Source organism: Sinohyriopsis cumingii, chromosome 15, assembly GCF_028554795.1.
Source record: "Sinohyriopsis cumingii isolate HCF-2022 chromosome 15, ASM2855479v2, whole genome shotgun sequence".
Lineage (NCBI taxonomy): Eukaryota > Metazoa > Mollusca > Bivalvia > Unionida > Unionidae > Sinohyriopsis > Sinohyriopsis cumingii.
Window position 1 is genome coordinate 8353713 of NC_142975.1, and position 16325 is coordinate 8370037.

The 16325-nt window shown below is 35.1% G+C and overlaps 1 protein-coding gene across 3 annotated transcripts in view; it reads right to left on the reverse strand.

Annotated features, from left to right (window-relative positions):
• LOC149781232 (neprilysin-1-like) overlaps positions 1-16325 on the reverse strand; it is a 54948-nt gene that overhangs the window by 19315 nt on the left and 19308 nt on the right. For all 3 annotated transcript variants that reach the window (XM_089935315.1, XM_089935317.1, XM_089935316.1), the window contains 8 exons: positions 14443-14604; positions 11291-11374; positions 9650-9879; positions 8629-8808; positions 8112-8198; positions 6583-6722; positions 5551-5644; positions 4700-4828 (listed from right to left, as the gene is read on the reverse strand). In XM_089935315.1, coding sequence (XP_089791441.1) covers positions 4700-4828; positions 5551-5644; positions 6583-6722; positions 8112-8198; positions 8629-8808; positions 9650-9879; positions 11291-11374; positions 14443-14604 — 1106 coding nt within the window. The remainder of the gene's footprint in view (positions 1-4699; positions 4829-5550; positions 5645-6582; positions 6723-8111; positions 8199-8628; positions 8809-9649; positions 9880-11290; positions 11375-14442; positions 14605-16325) is intronic.

Consider the following 16325-nt stretch of genomic DNA (forward strand, 5'->3'; position numbering starts at 1 on the left):
AAGAAAAAACCCTGGGTTACAGAAGAGATTCTGCAGTTGTGTGATGTCAGAAGAGAACTCAAAAACACCAGACACACAACAGGGTAATGGTGGAGTACCGAGAAATAAACAGGAATATCAGAAAAAACTTGAAGAAAGCAAAAGAAGATTGGATTGGACAAAAGTGAACAGAAATAGAAATCAGTGTGATAAAGAATAACAGCAAAAAGGCATTCCAAATTGTGAAAGACCTCACCAGACAGAAACAACCAAGAGCCAGTACCATTCAAGACAAAAATGGAGAATGCCTCACAGAAGCGAGTGACATTGCAGAGAGATGAACTGAGCATTGCAAAGAACTATACAACCATCAGTCCACAGGAGACCCAGAGGTGCTTGAAGTTCCAAACTCATCAAATGATGATGACCTCCCCATTCTCAAAGAAGAGGTGGAGTCAGCAATAAGAGCACTGAAGAATGGAAAGGCAGCTGGAGTAGACAACATCCAAGCTGAACTTATCAAGAATGGGGGGGGGGGAGTGAAAGAGCTACTAACAAAAATCTGCAACAAGATCTGGCAGACAGGTGAATGGCCAACACAATAGACCCAGTCACTGATATTAACACTCCCCAAAAAAGGCAATCTCCAGCTGTGCCAAAATTACAGAACTATCAGTTTGATAAGTCATGCTAGTAAGGTAACGCTGAAGATCATTTTGAACAGACTGAAACCACAAGCAGAAGAAATAATCGCTGAAGAAGAGGCCTGGTTCCGGAGTGGAAGACGCACAACAGAACAAATATTCAATCTCAGGGTTCTGTGTGAAAAGTACTCGCAACACCAACAAGACAGCTATCATGTGTTCATAGATTTCAAAAAGGCCTTTGACAGAGTGTGGCATGAGGCATTGTGGGCCACAATGAAGAAGTATAACATGGGTCAAACGTTAACCAATACCATCAAGCAGCTGTACGCCAAGGCTACCAGTGCAGTAATTGCCCAAGGTTCTGGGGGGGGGGGGACTGGTTCCAGACAACAGTGGGAGTGCGTCAAGGCTGTCTCCTGTCACCCACGCTTTTCAACATCTACTTAGAGCGCATCATGAGCGAAGCCCTGGAAAACCACTGTGGGATAGTCAGCATTTATGGACGTAACATCACCAACCTCCGCTTTGCAGACGACATTGATGGGCTGGCCGGCAGTGAAGACGAGCTTGCCACCTTACTGAAGAACCTGGATGAAACATCTTCTAAACTTTACATGGAGATAAGCACTGAGAAGACAAAGCTGATGTCAAATAGTGGCAAACAAATCTCATCCAAAATTAAAGTCAGAGGACATGCGCTGGAAACAGTGAGCCAGTTCAAATATCTTGGTTCCATAATCACCGAAGAGGGATCAAGATCAGAAATTTTGTCAAGAGCAGCACAAACAATAGCAGCTATGTCAAAGCGAAGACCCTTCTGGAGAGACAAGAATATCTGCCTGAAAACTACAATCAGACTATTGCGAGCTCTAGTCATCTCAACCTTTTTTACTCATGTGAGGCCTGGACCCTGGCAGCAGAATTACAAAGAAGAATCCAGTCACTTGAAATGAGATGCTACAGGACCATTCTTTGCATCTCTTACATGGACCACATCACACATGAAGAAGTGCGTAAAACCATCAGGCGCAAAGTGGGCCAATATGAGGACCTCCTTATCACCGTCAAAAAGAGAAAGCTGAAATGGTATGGCCATGTCACTAGAGCCAACAGTCTATCCACAACAGTCCTGCAGGGCAGCATCCAGGGTGGCAGAAGGAGAGGTAGACAGATAAAAAGTGGACTGACAACAACATCACATAATGGACCAGGATTTTTTTTGCGGAGACACATGCATTGGCATATGATCGAGACAAGTGGAGGGAACTGGTCAGATGTTCATCAGCACAGTGCCTCGATGACCACACTAGGTCATGAGACTGATGATGATGATGATGATGATGATGATTCCATCTTTGAATAGTGATGGTGTACGATTGCAAGCATGAGCCTGTAAAACGTTATTAAATGGACAAAAAACTGGAAACATTTTATATTCAATGGATACTTTAATTATCAAACCTTTCCAAAAAAAGGCTTCCCTTAAAGAATGCCAAGGCAGTATATAACATTTCTGTTAGGTCTGTCGCAGTATACTTAAGACATACTTTTAAATGCACAGAAAGAGCAACCCTCCAAACTTTGATCGATGACAGCGAAAATAGTTCCAATTCCAAAACTGTAATTTTCAGCACTCTGTGACCACCATTATATGGAATAATATCCCAAAAGAACTTCAAGGATATCAGTTTTTCAGCATAGGTGTAAAAAAAATAGATGAAATTTAACTCATAATTAATATCCTCCAGGTACATGTTTGTATATAAGTATATGTTGCTACCTTGAACTTTAACATTGATTAGTGACATCTGTTAGTGTCTTTACAATTTTCATGAATGAGTGATTGGTAGTAAATGTACTCTGTATATATTTGTACATACGGCCTTAAGGAAGATTAGTTCTAATTTTCATCTAATTGATTACTGTCATGAAATAAAGTTATTATTAGTATTATCATTATTATTAATAATCGACTGGATGTATCTGTTCGAATACGACAGTACTTAGCTCCCATAGTAAATCATACAAATCACGAGATAATTATTTTTAGGAAAATGAAATATGCACGCATACTTGCTGGGCCGTAGAGAGCGATCACGGTCCATGGGGTAAGAAACACCCGGGCTTCTCCTAGTTCTTGTTAAAACAAAAATGTTCTTTTATCAAATTAAGAAGTGTTGTTCGACCCGGGCCCGTAAGGGTATATCCCCGGTTACCCCCCCCCCCCCCGTCGGACGTGTATACATCCTTACTTAAATGCATACGTACAAACATACAGATAGAAAGACTGTTGACAGAGATGCATGATATCCGGGATTTCTGTGTTTCAAGCGTACAATATACTAAAAGCAATAAATGGATGCATTTTGTTACAAATTTCCTTTGCTTTTATTTTTTATTAAAACGTCGATGTTGATGTACCCGTTGTTATTAGCGTTAACTGAGTCCTGGCAATAAACAAAGCGGAGGCTCATTGTCATGCCAGGAGAAGAAGGGCAAAAAAGAACTTTTACTTGAATCATGATGGACATTTTTTTTCTTCTCACGATTGACGAATCGCCCAGAGATAACTACGCCTACTAGTACTATTACGACTCTATGATCACAAACTAAGCAACAGTTAGAAGCACAACCAACAAGTGTTTTCACAACTTGACAAACAATTAAATTACCAATGCCATAAAATGAATAAAGGAACTTAACGAATTATGAGCTGAATCCAAACTAGTCCTGAAAAAGTTATAAAAAATATATGAAATGTTCCGTATAACTTTTAAGATCCAAGAATATACAGCACCGCTAACAGTCCTGATGTGTCAAAATGGTGTCGTCCGGAACTTCTTTGAATAATTCATAATAATGATATTATAGTAAATGAGCACCTCCTATTTCTGCTGAATAATCCAAACGAATACATTTCCTCGTTAATAATATCTAAATACAACACAAAATGAGTCTACATGATAGATGTTACAGCAAGAACACAAGAAATAAAAAAAGAAAACTGAACAGTCAAAGCTAATTATATAAAGGTGAAAAGGTAAAACACGTGTACCATCATTACTCCATACGTGACAAATCGCAAATTTCCAACATCGTAGAAGAACTCACACGATTTAACCCTTCCAATGTCAACGCAAGTAATTCTTATCAGATACCACCTAACCGACATGTCCAATGGGACAAAAGCCAAACCTTGTCAAGATATATACTAATAACTGTATTATTTATAACTGTAAACACATCCGTAAGTAGTCGTTTATAGATCTTACGAAAATTTACTTTCGTAACATCTTAAAATAGACCCTATGTACGTACATCAAAGCCAGCTATAGATAATCACTACAATTTACTGTCATGAATACAAATTACAAATGTTATGGATATACATAACACTGATCATTGCATTTTCTTTAAAATTAAATATTTCCTGTCAAAATTATATTAATTAATTAGATAATATATGTTGGGTCATTTTTAATGCTTTTTAATGGGTGCAAGATAGTAACGACACAACGGTTTGATTCTGTTTATGTCATTTAGTAAAATTGCACAACGTGAAAGATAGCCTAGTGGTTAGAACGTCAGCCTCGGAAGCGGGAGGTCGTGGGTTCGAACCCCGGCCGAGGTATACCAAAGACTTACAAAACAGGTTCTAACAGCTGCCTCGCTAGGTGCGGTTAGTGTTAGGACTGGTCGGCCTGGTGTCAGGATAATGTAACTGGGTGGGACATCATGCTCCATGTCTGCGGCATGATGTCCCAGTGCTAGACATAACCATAAACTGCCACGCAGCAGACATCGTAATGATATGACTGAAATGTTTTTGGAGCTACGTTAAAAATCCCAATCACACACACACACACACACACACACACACACACACACACACATATTTAACAAAACTGCACAACGTGAATTTAGGCATTTGTTAATATGTACAATCTTCGTAGGCTAAATCATTCTCTCCCCACCCACCACTACCCTTCGGCAGTTTATATGTTTCGTTCCTACAATCGCAAAACACGTTAAGTTCAGTGCCCTCAATGTTTCATGCTGATTGATTTACTCACGTCCTCTCTCTGTTTATCACCAAAGTGATTGTCGATAAACAGACGGCTTATGGCCTCTCCAATGTAAGATCTGGTCATCTTGGTGCAGATCTTCCACCTCGGTTGCAACTGCTTTTGACCAGACACAACCTGCAGCAAAACAAAATGTCTCAAAATGCGCGGTAGGGAACGAAGGCGTTTTTGCATGGCTGGGGGATGAAAAAATGGATTCTAGAAATATCAACTTCTTTGTCACCGATACCAAACATGTAGACTCAGTTTGCTTCATTGTCTTACAAAGAAAATGGTCTTAAAATAGTTTTAAATCAAGAAAGTTGAGTATAAACCCAGAAAGAAAGCACAATATAAGAATACAGTTTTAGTATATGATCGAGAATCATAATTAAAAATGGTATATATTTTTTTTAAAACTGTGATACCTTTTCAAAGTCCATCAAGGCCACTAAACACCGAGCTCATTTGCTTAAATAATTTCAGTACTTATCACATTTTTCTTAACGTAAAACAAAGAGTAACTAGTATCTGTCAACGCAGATAGACCTTAGGATATTGTAGGTATTTGATATGACTATTGACATTTGAAACACAGCTATGGTAGAAGCAAAAAAAAGACATCAAGTTCATAAAATGGACAGTTATTCTATATTAAATTATATTGTCTTAATTCACTTCGACTAATGCACTTTATAATTTGCAAATAATGCAGTATGTACAAATGTTTCAATCTCGCTTACGAACGATTGATATGCAATTGGTTTCTTTTGCGAGTTGGAATAAGGAACTGGAAAAATGAATTGGAGAAATAATCTTTTTCGGTCAATCTTACAAAACCCATAGAAATATAATATTACCTTTGCAAACTTCAGTTTGATTTGAAGCATTTCATCATCAAGGCTAATCAGTGTCGGTTCTATCACCCGCCAGACTATGTAATTCTTCACTGTCCTAAAATAAAGTTTAAAAAGTAATTTCCTCCGCAGAAAAATTAATCAAGTTTATTATTTTTGTGAAAGACTAACTTATAAACGGTATAAATATTATGTCATGTCTATATAAATGCTATATATTTGATCGAGTGCGTTTCATAATCACGGATGGAAGCAAAAGAGATGGGCTATGGAAAGCTAATTTCAACCCTTTTTCCTATAAAATGAAACGCTCTATAAGTATATGCTTATTTTAGTGTAAACCACTTATTAAAGAAGTATTATTTATTAATTAATTCTAAACAAGCAGCCAGTAATACAATCTTTAAGAATCATATAAAAATCTCCATGAAAAAAATATTACCGATCTACCTTGAGATCAGATATCGCATACGTAATGCACTCAGTTAGTCATGCGATATTTGCAAACTTAAAATAAAAATTTGTTATAAGTTCTAAAATTCGATGAAAAAAACAAAATATTACAAGATCATTTTCAATTTGTATCGACATTTAACAGATATGCAATGTGTAATATATGTCCAGTGATATTAATTCAAGTCTCGTCTAACGATTACACTAATTTCCATTAACGTTAAAATCATATATATATATATATATATATATATATATATATATATATATATATATATATATGAAAGACAAAGGGGCAAGGAGAGAGAAAATCATATTGACATTAATATAGCAAAAACTGCACTTTTTGTATCAAGTCCACATTTAAAAGTACTCAATGTATATCTACCAATGTAAATTTATAATCATACTTTGTCATTCTAATTAAGTCAAGTTCAGACCAACCAAGCTCATTTGGAGGTCGGTTATTTTAAAAAATATAAATCTTTTCAGACTGATAAAATTCTCGTGACAATGAATAAAAAATTTTCGGACGGAGCTAAATTATACTAATCTTTACAACGTGAAGAAATTCCGTCTTACCTGGTTCTTGTATGGCTCAAGAGTTTGAACAACTGCTCAAAGAATGCTGGCATCCACAATATAACTGGTTCCGTTCCATTCATCGTAATTGCTGACGCATCGAAGGCAAATACAGTTTGCAAATACAGCAACCAGTCAAACTAAAGAAACAAGTAACAGGCATCCTGGCTTTGGGACCAAAATATGATTTTGCAATTCTTGTGATTCTTATTATTTTCCTCAACAATAAAAGAAAATTATAGCTTTTGTCTCTCAAAAAGTGAGAGCAAATTTGAAGGAATGCTTTAAGTATACTCTGTGATGAAACTTTGACTACTTTGATATTTCTGGCTTTGTTTGTTGTGCAATAAGCATTCGCTTGTTTCAGGTTTTAAGCATATGCATGATTTTTGCATATTTAGGTCAATATATGCATGATTTTAGAATATTTAGGTCAATATATGCATAATTTTAGCATATTTAGGTCAATATATGCATGATTTTATCATATTTAGGTCAATATGTGCCTGACATTAGCATATTTAGGTCAATATAAGCATGCTTTGGCATATTTAGGTCAATAAAGGCATGATTTTAGCATATTATTTAGGTCAATGAAGGCATGATTTTAGCAAATTTAGGTCAATAAAGGAATGATTTTAGCATATTTAAGTCAATAAAAGCATGATTTTAGTATAGTTAGGTCTTTATATGCATGTTGTTAGTATATTTAGGTCATTATTTATAGCAAATATCATCCGTTCTTTGATCCGACGAAATTCAGAAAACTATTAAAACAGAGCAAAGCATAAAAGCCATCATATTTAAATACAGATGTATTTCTCCAACGATAATGACGTAATCAAAGTCTTAAAACTTGAATTTTCTTACTGACATATGTCGATTACGAAATTTGTATCTGTAACACGAGTTTCTTAGTTTGAAAATAGAAGTTGATTGGATGATTAAATATCTCAAATATATTCTTATATTAACAGAAGGAATTAATGAAAGAAGTTTCAGTCATCAGGGTGTTTTGAAGATAGAAACAAATATGTACCTTAATCGTGCAAAGACCTACCTTCCTCCATTATACTATAATGCACCAACTAATTGCATTGCTCAGAATCTATACAAGTTGTATTAAGTCTCCATCGCATTTTCGTATTCAAAAATAAAAAAGTTGTATTAAGTCTCCATCGCATTTTCGTATTCAAAAATAAAAAAGTTGTATTAAGTCTCCATCGCATTTCGTATTCAAAACTAAAAATGTTGTATTAAGTCTCCATCGCATTTTCGTATTTAAAAATAAAAAAGTTGTATTAAGTCTCCATCGCATTTTCGTATTCAAAAATAAAAGAAGTTGTATTAAGTCTCCATCGCATTTCGTATTCAAAAATAAAAAAGTTGTATTAAGTCTCCATCACATTTTAGTATGCAATATCTGTTTTCTTTCTCTGTAGATTTTTTCATTAACTCTTGGTCAAAATATGGTCATAAAATTTCATGTCAGATATCTGGAGTGTAACCTGTTGTTGTCGTTATCTTACCTGAGGGTATCTTTCTGAAAGTATCTGGACTGTCATTTTGTTGTAATTTTTTTCGACGTCCCGCCTTTCATGGGAAGGCACTGTTATCTTAAACAAATGAAAGCACTTTGAAATATTTAATAAAGGGTGAACTACTTTGAAAAGAACATAGTAAAGTACACGTTACGTTATGGAAAATAAGGTATTTTATTTTGGCACAGAATCAGTCAGGAACAAAATGGAATAATTTGCAATGCAAAGGCTTGACTTGGCTTGGCTTGAACTAAGTAAATGGAATTGGTCTGTATACTATCACCAAACAGTGCTCCAAGTATTGAGTTTATTCTTTTATAGAGATGGTTCAGGTGAAATGTATTTTTGCACTGTGAAAACAATTGACTGTCCTATCTGTGCATTGTTTTAATTTTTTTTTGCAAACGTACTGTCGATATGAAATACGTGAAGTAATTACATTCGCTGACACGTAAAGTAATTACATTGGCAAACACGTGACATAATTACATTGGCTAACACGTACATTGGCTAATTGTGTTTCGAATTCTATAATATCCTTGAAATCTTTTGCTGCCTGTATTCTGTCAGCTCCGAGTTTTACGGCCACTGCCTTCCCAAACTCGTGGTAGGCCTTCATCACGGATGAAGTCGGCCCCTGTAGGTATACATCTCTTCCTCCCAACACAAGCTCTGGCTCATCGAGCTGAAATTATAATTTTATGTAACATAAGATTAACCTGTGCTCTGATAATCCATCATGAATGTCAGGAAATGTCATATAAACAGCGGAAGACCTAATAAACGACAATATCAGTTTTGTAAATTAGAAATCTACAGCTGATCGCCGTGTCCATGTCCTGTTCTTCAACATTCATTATCCCACATTCGATCCCTCTACTTTTCTTCTCTCGTCCCACCACCGGCCCACAGATTACCATCTCAACACCTCTAAGTGCAGCTTTAAATAGTTCTGCTAGTTCTGCAATCCTACCGCAAAGCCATGGTTTTGGAATAAATGTGTCAGATCTGATATTATCAATTAATAAAGGCCGAAACACTATTGAAGAAATATGAAGACGGGACTATAACATAGAACTCATCTGAATATGGGTCACAAAAGCAAATACATACAGATTTGACTCGCTTATGAATCCAATTGCAGGCAAATATACCTTGATTTTCGAGACCTTTAAATGTTTCTTTGAGGCGTTTAAATGTTTCTTTGAGGCCTTTAAATATTTCAATATTCCATTCAAACCTTTAAACGTTCCACTGAAACCTTTAACTGTTCTACTGAGGCCTTTAAATATTCTTTAGAGACCTTTAAATGTTTCGTTGATGCATTTAAATGTTTAATGAGGCCTTTAAATATTCATCTGAGACCTTTAAATGTTCCATTGAGCCCCTTAATGTTCCACTGAGCCCCTTAATGTTCCTTCGAGGCCTTTAAATGTTTCTTGGAGGCTTTTAGATGTTCATGTGAGGCCTTTAAATGTTACCTTGTGGCATGTCATTGTTCATTTGGTCTACATGGGATTACTCACATACAGAGCGTAATTTCCGGCCACTTTATAGTCGTGCAGGACGGTCAAACCGAAAATGACACCGCTTGGTATCAGCCAGTTAAAAAAGGTGTTGTATTGTCTGGCTTTACCCAAAGACTTCTCTAAGCTCCAGTTAGTGTCATTGAATTCCTTGAGGGATAAAACAGGCCAGTCACCCATTTCCTCAATAAACTGGAGAATGGTGGATATTGACACTTCATTGATCAAACCTAACAAAACAAAAAATTACGAAAATACAAGTAATGCATTGCATGGTAGAGCTTGGAAAGTGTGTAAATAGTATTTTGGGTTTTGGAATGAAGACCTCGATGTTAGTATTAATTAACTTAATTAAAATCGAAGATATCTAACACGCGTACTGGTTATTTCGACCCCGACCTCTGTATAGTCTTCCAGCCGACCAAACATCAATCTTCTTATAACACATCTACACTCCAAATGTAATTCTGTACGTTTTTCTACGATAACGTTATTAATTATAATTGATAGAAAATCCAAGTAAAAAAGTTTATTGGGACGGATACCGCCAACTTCTGAAAAAGGTCCCATTATGTTAGAATATAACTCTTCACAAAGAAAAACGCCAAACATCTACTTATTTAAATAAATTAATACAAACTGCCATTAATTCTACTCCAAATCCACCCACGTGCCTATAAAATATGGTCATTATTCATTTACTGAGACTGTCCAGGAAGAGTAACCATATAATTGGCTTTGTTATTAGCACATCAGATCGATGTAGTCAGCGAAACACGACTAAACTCCTTGTTATTAATGTGCAGACATAAGAGAAACGTTGTCTGTGCTATGTAAAACCTTGTCAAATAAATCTGCCTTTCACTAATATGGCCCCGCTGATTAGAGATCGTCAAAAAACAAACAAATAAATAAATAATAAAAAAATGAATTAATGAATGAATTAATTAATAAACTTATTCAACCGGGTAGAGATTCGTATTGTGATTTATTTTCTATGATAATGTTCACATGAATAATTAATAGAATAGGCTATTTTATCGTTAATTTATACTCCAATAGGTAGATTGTGAGCATGGTTGTAAGTCTTAATTCCTCTGCAAAATATGTAAAAACCTGCACTAGTGTTCAATGATAGCGAATAGACTTCCTTTCTTTTAAAATGGAACCGTTCATAGAATATGGCTACATTTTATTCTATCAATTTTCGGTCAGACTACAAAGAAAACCATGTGCCAAAACGTATTTGGACAGAGTATAGATAATACATTCTGATTAGAGGCTGTGGAACCTTTAATGTGGTGGAAAATTTCATTTCACGGCAAGATAAAACGATCGCTTATCTCATGGGGGTGGGTGGTTCTATAATGGCTTTGATGCAAATGATGATTGGTTAGCAACACGTCAGCACACTCCTGGCCATGTATTGCCAATTACATGTATAGTTCTAATAATATGAAAGAAAACAACTGCAAAACATTTAGGAAGGTAAAACCTTTGAAACAAGTGTTTGTGTTGTCTTTAAAGATCAAGGGTAAATATTTTTACAAAGTTAAAATATAAAGGTAAAAGTTTCACCTGAATTAAGGTGAAAACCAATATTCTGAGATGACATAAGAAGGAGTAATTTCATATACTTACTTTCATTCATACAGGACTTGTAAAATGTTCTTGCGATATGGATGGGGCTCTTATCGTCAGAATTGGGCACTTTTTCCAATAATACTGCAAAATGGAAATTTATTTACATGCTTCCTTTGACAGAAATTAAAATTTTGTCTAAAAAGCAGAAAGTGCTAATAATTAGGAAGGCAGTGAAAGTGATCACGTTTTGAAATCATACGCTCAAATCTCATGTTTCATTTTTAAATATCTCCTAGAAACAAATATAATCAAACTGGAATGTTCCAATTAATGCGTTTCTCCTTTCCAATTCTACCGTTTGTATGCTAGCCCCAAATGCTAACCCTCATGGCACCTTTAAATAGCTTATTGATTCGCTTCTTCTTCCAAACATTACTGTGGTAGATTTTAATCTTGTTTTATGTGAAAGGAAAAATGAAGTGTTAAAATCTATGTTCGGATTTTAATCCTAATTAATTTACAGGTACTGATGCATGAAAAAAAAAACAAAAAAAACAACACTTACAAATATAAGTCTAAACCGTAGCTGAATTTGCCACCGAGTTATTCAACTATTATAGTTCAAATTGGGTTATCCAGCAAACATTAAAGCTAAGCTAAAGTTAACACCATGCTAAAAGGTTATAACAAAACTGACCACCACCAATAACGACAGACTCATACCAGCCCTCACTACTGATTGAAAAGTATCTGAAAATCATGTTGCTCGCCATTTGCTTTGTTGCATTACTAAATATAACCGTTTTTACGCAGAACAATCAGGAATTTGAGTCAATCACTATTATCAAACTGTTTGGATTAAACTAAGAGAAGATTGGATCAACTTTGCAGATAATGCCGCGATTATCTACTTGTTTAGATCATATCGCGATAATTGTGCATATATTATTTTATCTAATAAATGTCATTCTAACTTCAACATAATTACTTGAGGTATTTTATTTCTAATTTATATAACTGATCTACCATCCCATTCTACCCAATGTAAGACTTTCTTGTTCGTCCCTCGAGTTTGAATATAGCCATAACATCAATATCTGATTTGGTTTCTGTGAGTACCCGAGTGGCTAATCACGTCAATTTTGCTCGGATCTGTCTGTGGCACACCTGCTAGTAGATGCATCTTGTGTTGCCTTGATAAATAGAGGAGGTGCTGTAGTTTGAGATTTATCCTGCTGACACTTTTGCATAACCTCTGCAATACTTCTCAGTTCAAAATCTGTTGATGTGGTATGGATGAGACTGCGAGGCAAAGTGGTCCTGTGCGAGATTTTTCCAAGACTCAATGTCAATAATGAAGTATTTCATGGATGACTTGAGGAAATCTTTGAAGCGTTTCGTCTGACCATCCAGAGACCGCTTTCCTTCTTTCAGCTCGACGTATAAGATATTCTTTGGTAGTCGCTTTTCTGGCATCCTGGTGCCGTGGCCAACCAATCGCATCTTTGGTTTCATCAACAGATTGCAGATTCTTGCAATGCCTGTCCATACGAGAACGCCAGTATTTGGGAATCTGTCCTGCGATCATTTTCTTATCAACTCTCTCAGCTTTGTACTCCTGGAGTATAGTTTATTGAGTCCGCATTAACTGAAAGTGTTTAGTCAGCCTCTGGCTTTTTAGACCTATGCTGGTATGCATGTGCTCCAAGTGAGATGCCCTTTGATGGTAGGTCTATTACTTTCTCAATTTCAGTGAGCATCGGGGATCAGCAAGTGCTATGATGACTTCCACTTGGGGCAGTCAATCAATTGACTCCTCACTGATCGATGACTGTTGATGGAAGATGTTGTCAAAATGTTCTGATCATATTTGAAGGATCTTAAATTTCTCAATGATCAGTGTGGTGCTGTCATTACTCAGTACTGGAGATGTTCCTGATGTCTTCTTGAATTTACATGTGGTGTGACCGAATGTTTTTGGATTCAGTTAAGTAAGCATGTTCTCTGAATGATGCCTAGTTTTCCTCGACCTTCTCGAAATTCATCAACAGATTGCAGATTCTTGCAATGCCTGTCCATACGAGAACGCCAGTATTTGGGAATCTGTCCTGCGATCATTTTCTTATCAACTTCCTCAGCTTTGTACTCCTGGAGTATAGTTTATTGAGTCCGCATTAACTGAAAGTGTTTAGTCAGCCTCTGGCTTTTTAGACCTGTGCTGGTATGCATGTGCTCCAAGTGAGGTGCCCTTTGATGGTAGGTCTATTGCTTTCTCACTTTCAGTGAGCATCAGGGATCAGCAGTTTTTTTTTTATACAGTAATAGTCTTTGGTTTCAATAGCTACATGCAAATGACATTATGACATTCATCATTAATTTTCGATGCGAATGAGGCACTAATTAATGACATATTATTGTCACTTCCAATTACACTAATTAATGACATATTATTGTCACTTCCAATTACACTAATTAATGACGTATTATTGTCACTTCCAATTACATCTCTATACATGTATCTAGGGTCTTTTACTCAATAGGGTGTGTCTACATCCCGTAGGTCTGCATTCATATTTCTTTTTCAAAATCCAGGAGTAAGACGAAGGTTAAATATGCGAATAAACCAACAATTTCACCCCGTCGGAAATAGAACTAAGCCGGAATCTGATTTGAAAATACAATACAAACCAAATATTTACAATAAAATACCAAAGTGTTTCGTGCGACAGGTGAATTTTAGCGTGTGTTTGAATAGAGCAGTCATCAAACTTTCAAGGAAACTTTTCATATCGACCTTTAGGAAACTCCGTTTTTCTTAATATTATGTCATCTTTACTTAAATAATTTCCGATTTATTTATGTAAGAGATGGAAGTATGACATTCTGACCAAGTCATGTGCAAAATAAAGAACTAAGCACAGGTAGTTTCAGTAAAGCTAGATGTTTCATTGTATAACTGAAGCCATTTGGGGTTTAGGATCTTACACACACAGATATATATATATATATATATATATATATATATATATATATATATATATATATATATATATATATATATATATATGTGTGTGTGTGTGTGTGTGTGTGTGTGTGTGTGTACACCACGAAAAAATACCACCAGCGACGTGCTATTAGTCGCTTATGTAGCATGTATGTGAATCTATTCGATACCCTCGCCCTCCCCAATCTCCCAAGACTGCTAATACCTCGTAAAGATTTTAGAAGGTCGTCATCCAAAATTTTAAAGACATTTATAAACCCAGAATCATCCGGTACGATTTGGTCTTCGATCCATTTGCCACATGAAAACTGGTAAAAGTCATCACATGGATCCACCTTCAGGTCCAAACTGCCTAAAATGCGAGCCGCTGCAAATGAAAACGATGGGTCACATTGATGGTAATAAGATTTGTTACTATTATCGCTATTATATATACATATACACTGTATGTTATATATATATATATATATATATATATATATATATATATATATATATATATATATATATATATATATATATATATATATATATATATATATATAGACATATTCATTGTATAGAGACAGATAGATAGATGGATAGATAGATAGGCATATTCATTGAATAGAGACATAGACAGATGGATGGATGGACAGATAGATGTAAAGATAGATAGATAGATAGATACATAGATTGATTGAAAGATATATATATATATATATATATATATATATATATATATATATATATATATATATATATATGGATAGATAGATAGATACATACATACATACATAGATAGATAGATAGATAGATAGATACATACATAGATTGACTGATAGATATGTAGATAGATAGATAGTTAGATAGATACATAGATTGATTGATAGATAGATACATAGATAGATACATAGATAGATGGAATGTGCATCTACATTGCCTATCGTTCAAGCAGGCAAAAACCTGCTGATGAATAACTCTGCCAGGATTTCTACTTTTGAATTGAAAAGAAAATGTTTCAGTGCTTACGGCATGATAAATGAATGGCCTTTGATGTAAATCTACTGTATCTGACTGATGACGTCATTTGCCCCTCATATTATTTATGATTCAAACAACAGCCGACTTTCATGATGATTGGAAGATGAGACGATATTAACAAGGTTTTTAATGCTGATACTCGTCGACTTTATGTTGACTACAAACTGAAATAAATGGGGATAAATTCTTTTCATGCTTTATTCGTGTAGGTTAAGTGTAGCTGGCCTAATGCGCCGTGCAGCACTTCTTCCAACGTATTTACAGCTACATTTACAGTCATCATAAACGCAACGGAGATCGCCATTGGTCAGAATGTTACCATGTGATCATGTCGAGTTGCGTTTATATCAATATAATTTGAGGATAACTACTTTTGCCTCAATCAGAGTTCATCCTTTGAAAAGAATATGAAATATAACAGTAATTAAAAAATTGAATATAAAAATAAAAAATAAACTGAATACAATTCTATTTATAATATTAATTTTGCTTTATCTGCGTCTCTCGCGATATGAACTGTCACTTGCCGAATGACACAACTGCTAATACTTTTACTGGCTGTATGACTCGGGAACTTATAGTTTATGCAAAGATAAACACAGATAAAAGAAAATTAAATTCTTCTATATTTCTGTAGTTGAAGAAATGTTTATCTGATATATTATTTTTTTACAGCTGCATACGGTAACATAACATCAGTGGGCCACAAGTTTGTACAATTTATCAAGGGTCTTCATAGGCGAGACAAAGCAGGTAATGATAAAAATAAACCAAATGAAACATACCAAAAATATAAACAAACTAAAACATTAGTTTATAAATTAGAACTAAAGAAAAAGGAAAAGGAAAACTATTAGTTTGACCCTGCATTATAAAAAGATCAGTATCATGTTTTGGGATCATCTCATTATCCGTGAAAGATTAACAAATGATACCAGGACAAACTCTGGAGAGAGTAGATTTTATTATATATATATATATATATATATATATATATATATATATATATATATATATGGAGAGAGAGAGAGAGTCATACGGTCATGGAAAATGATAATTCTAGGG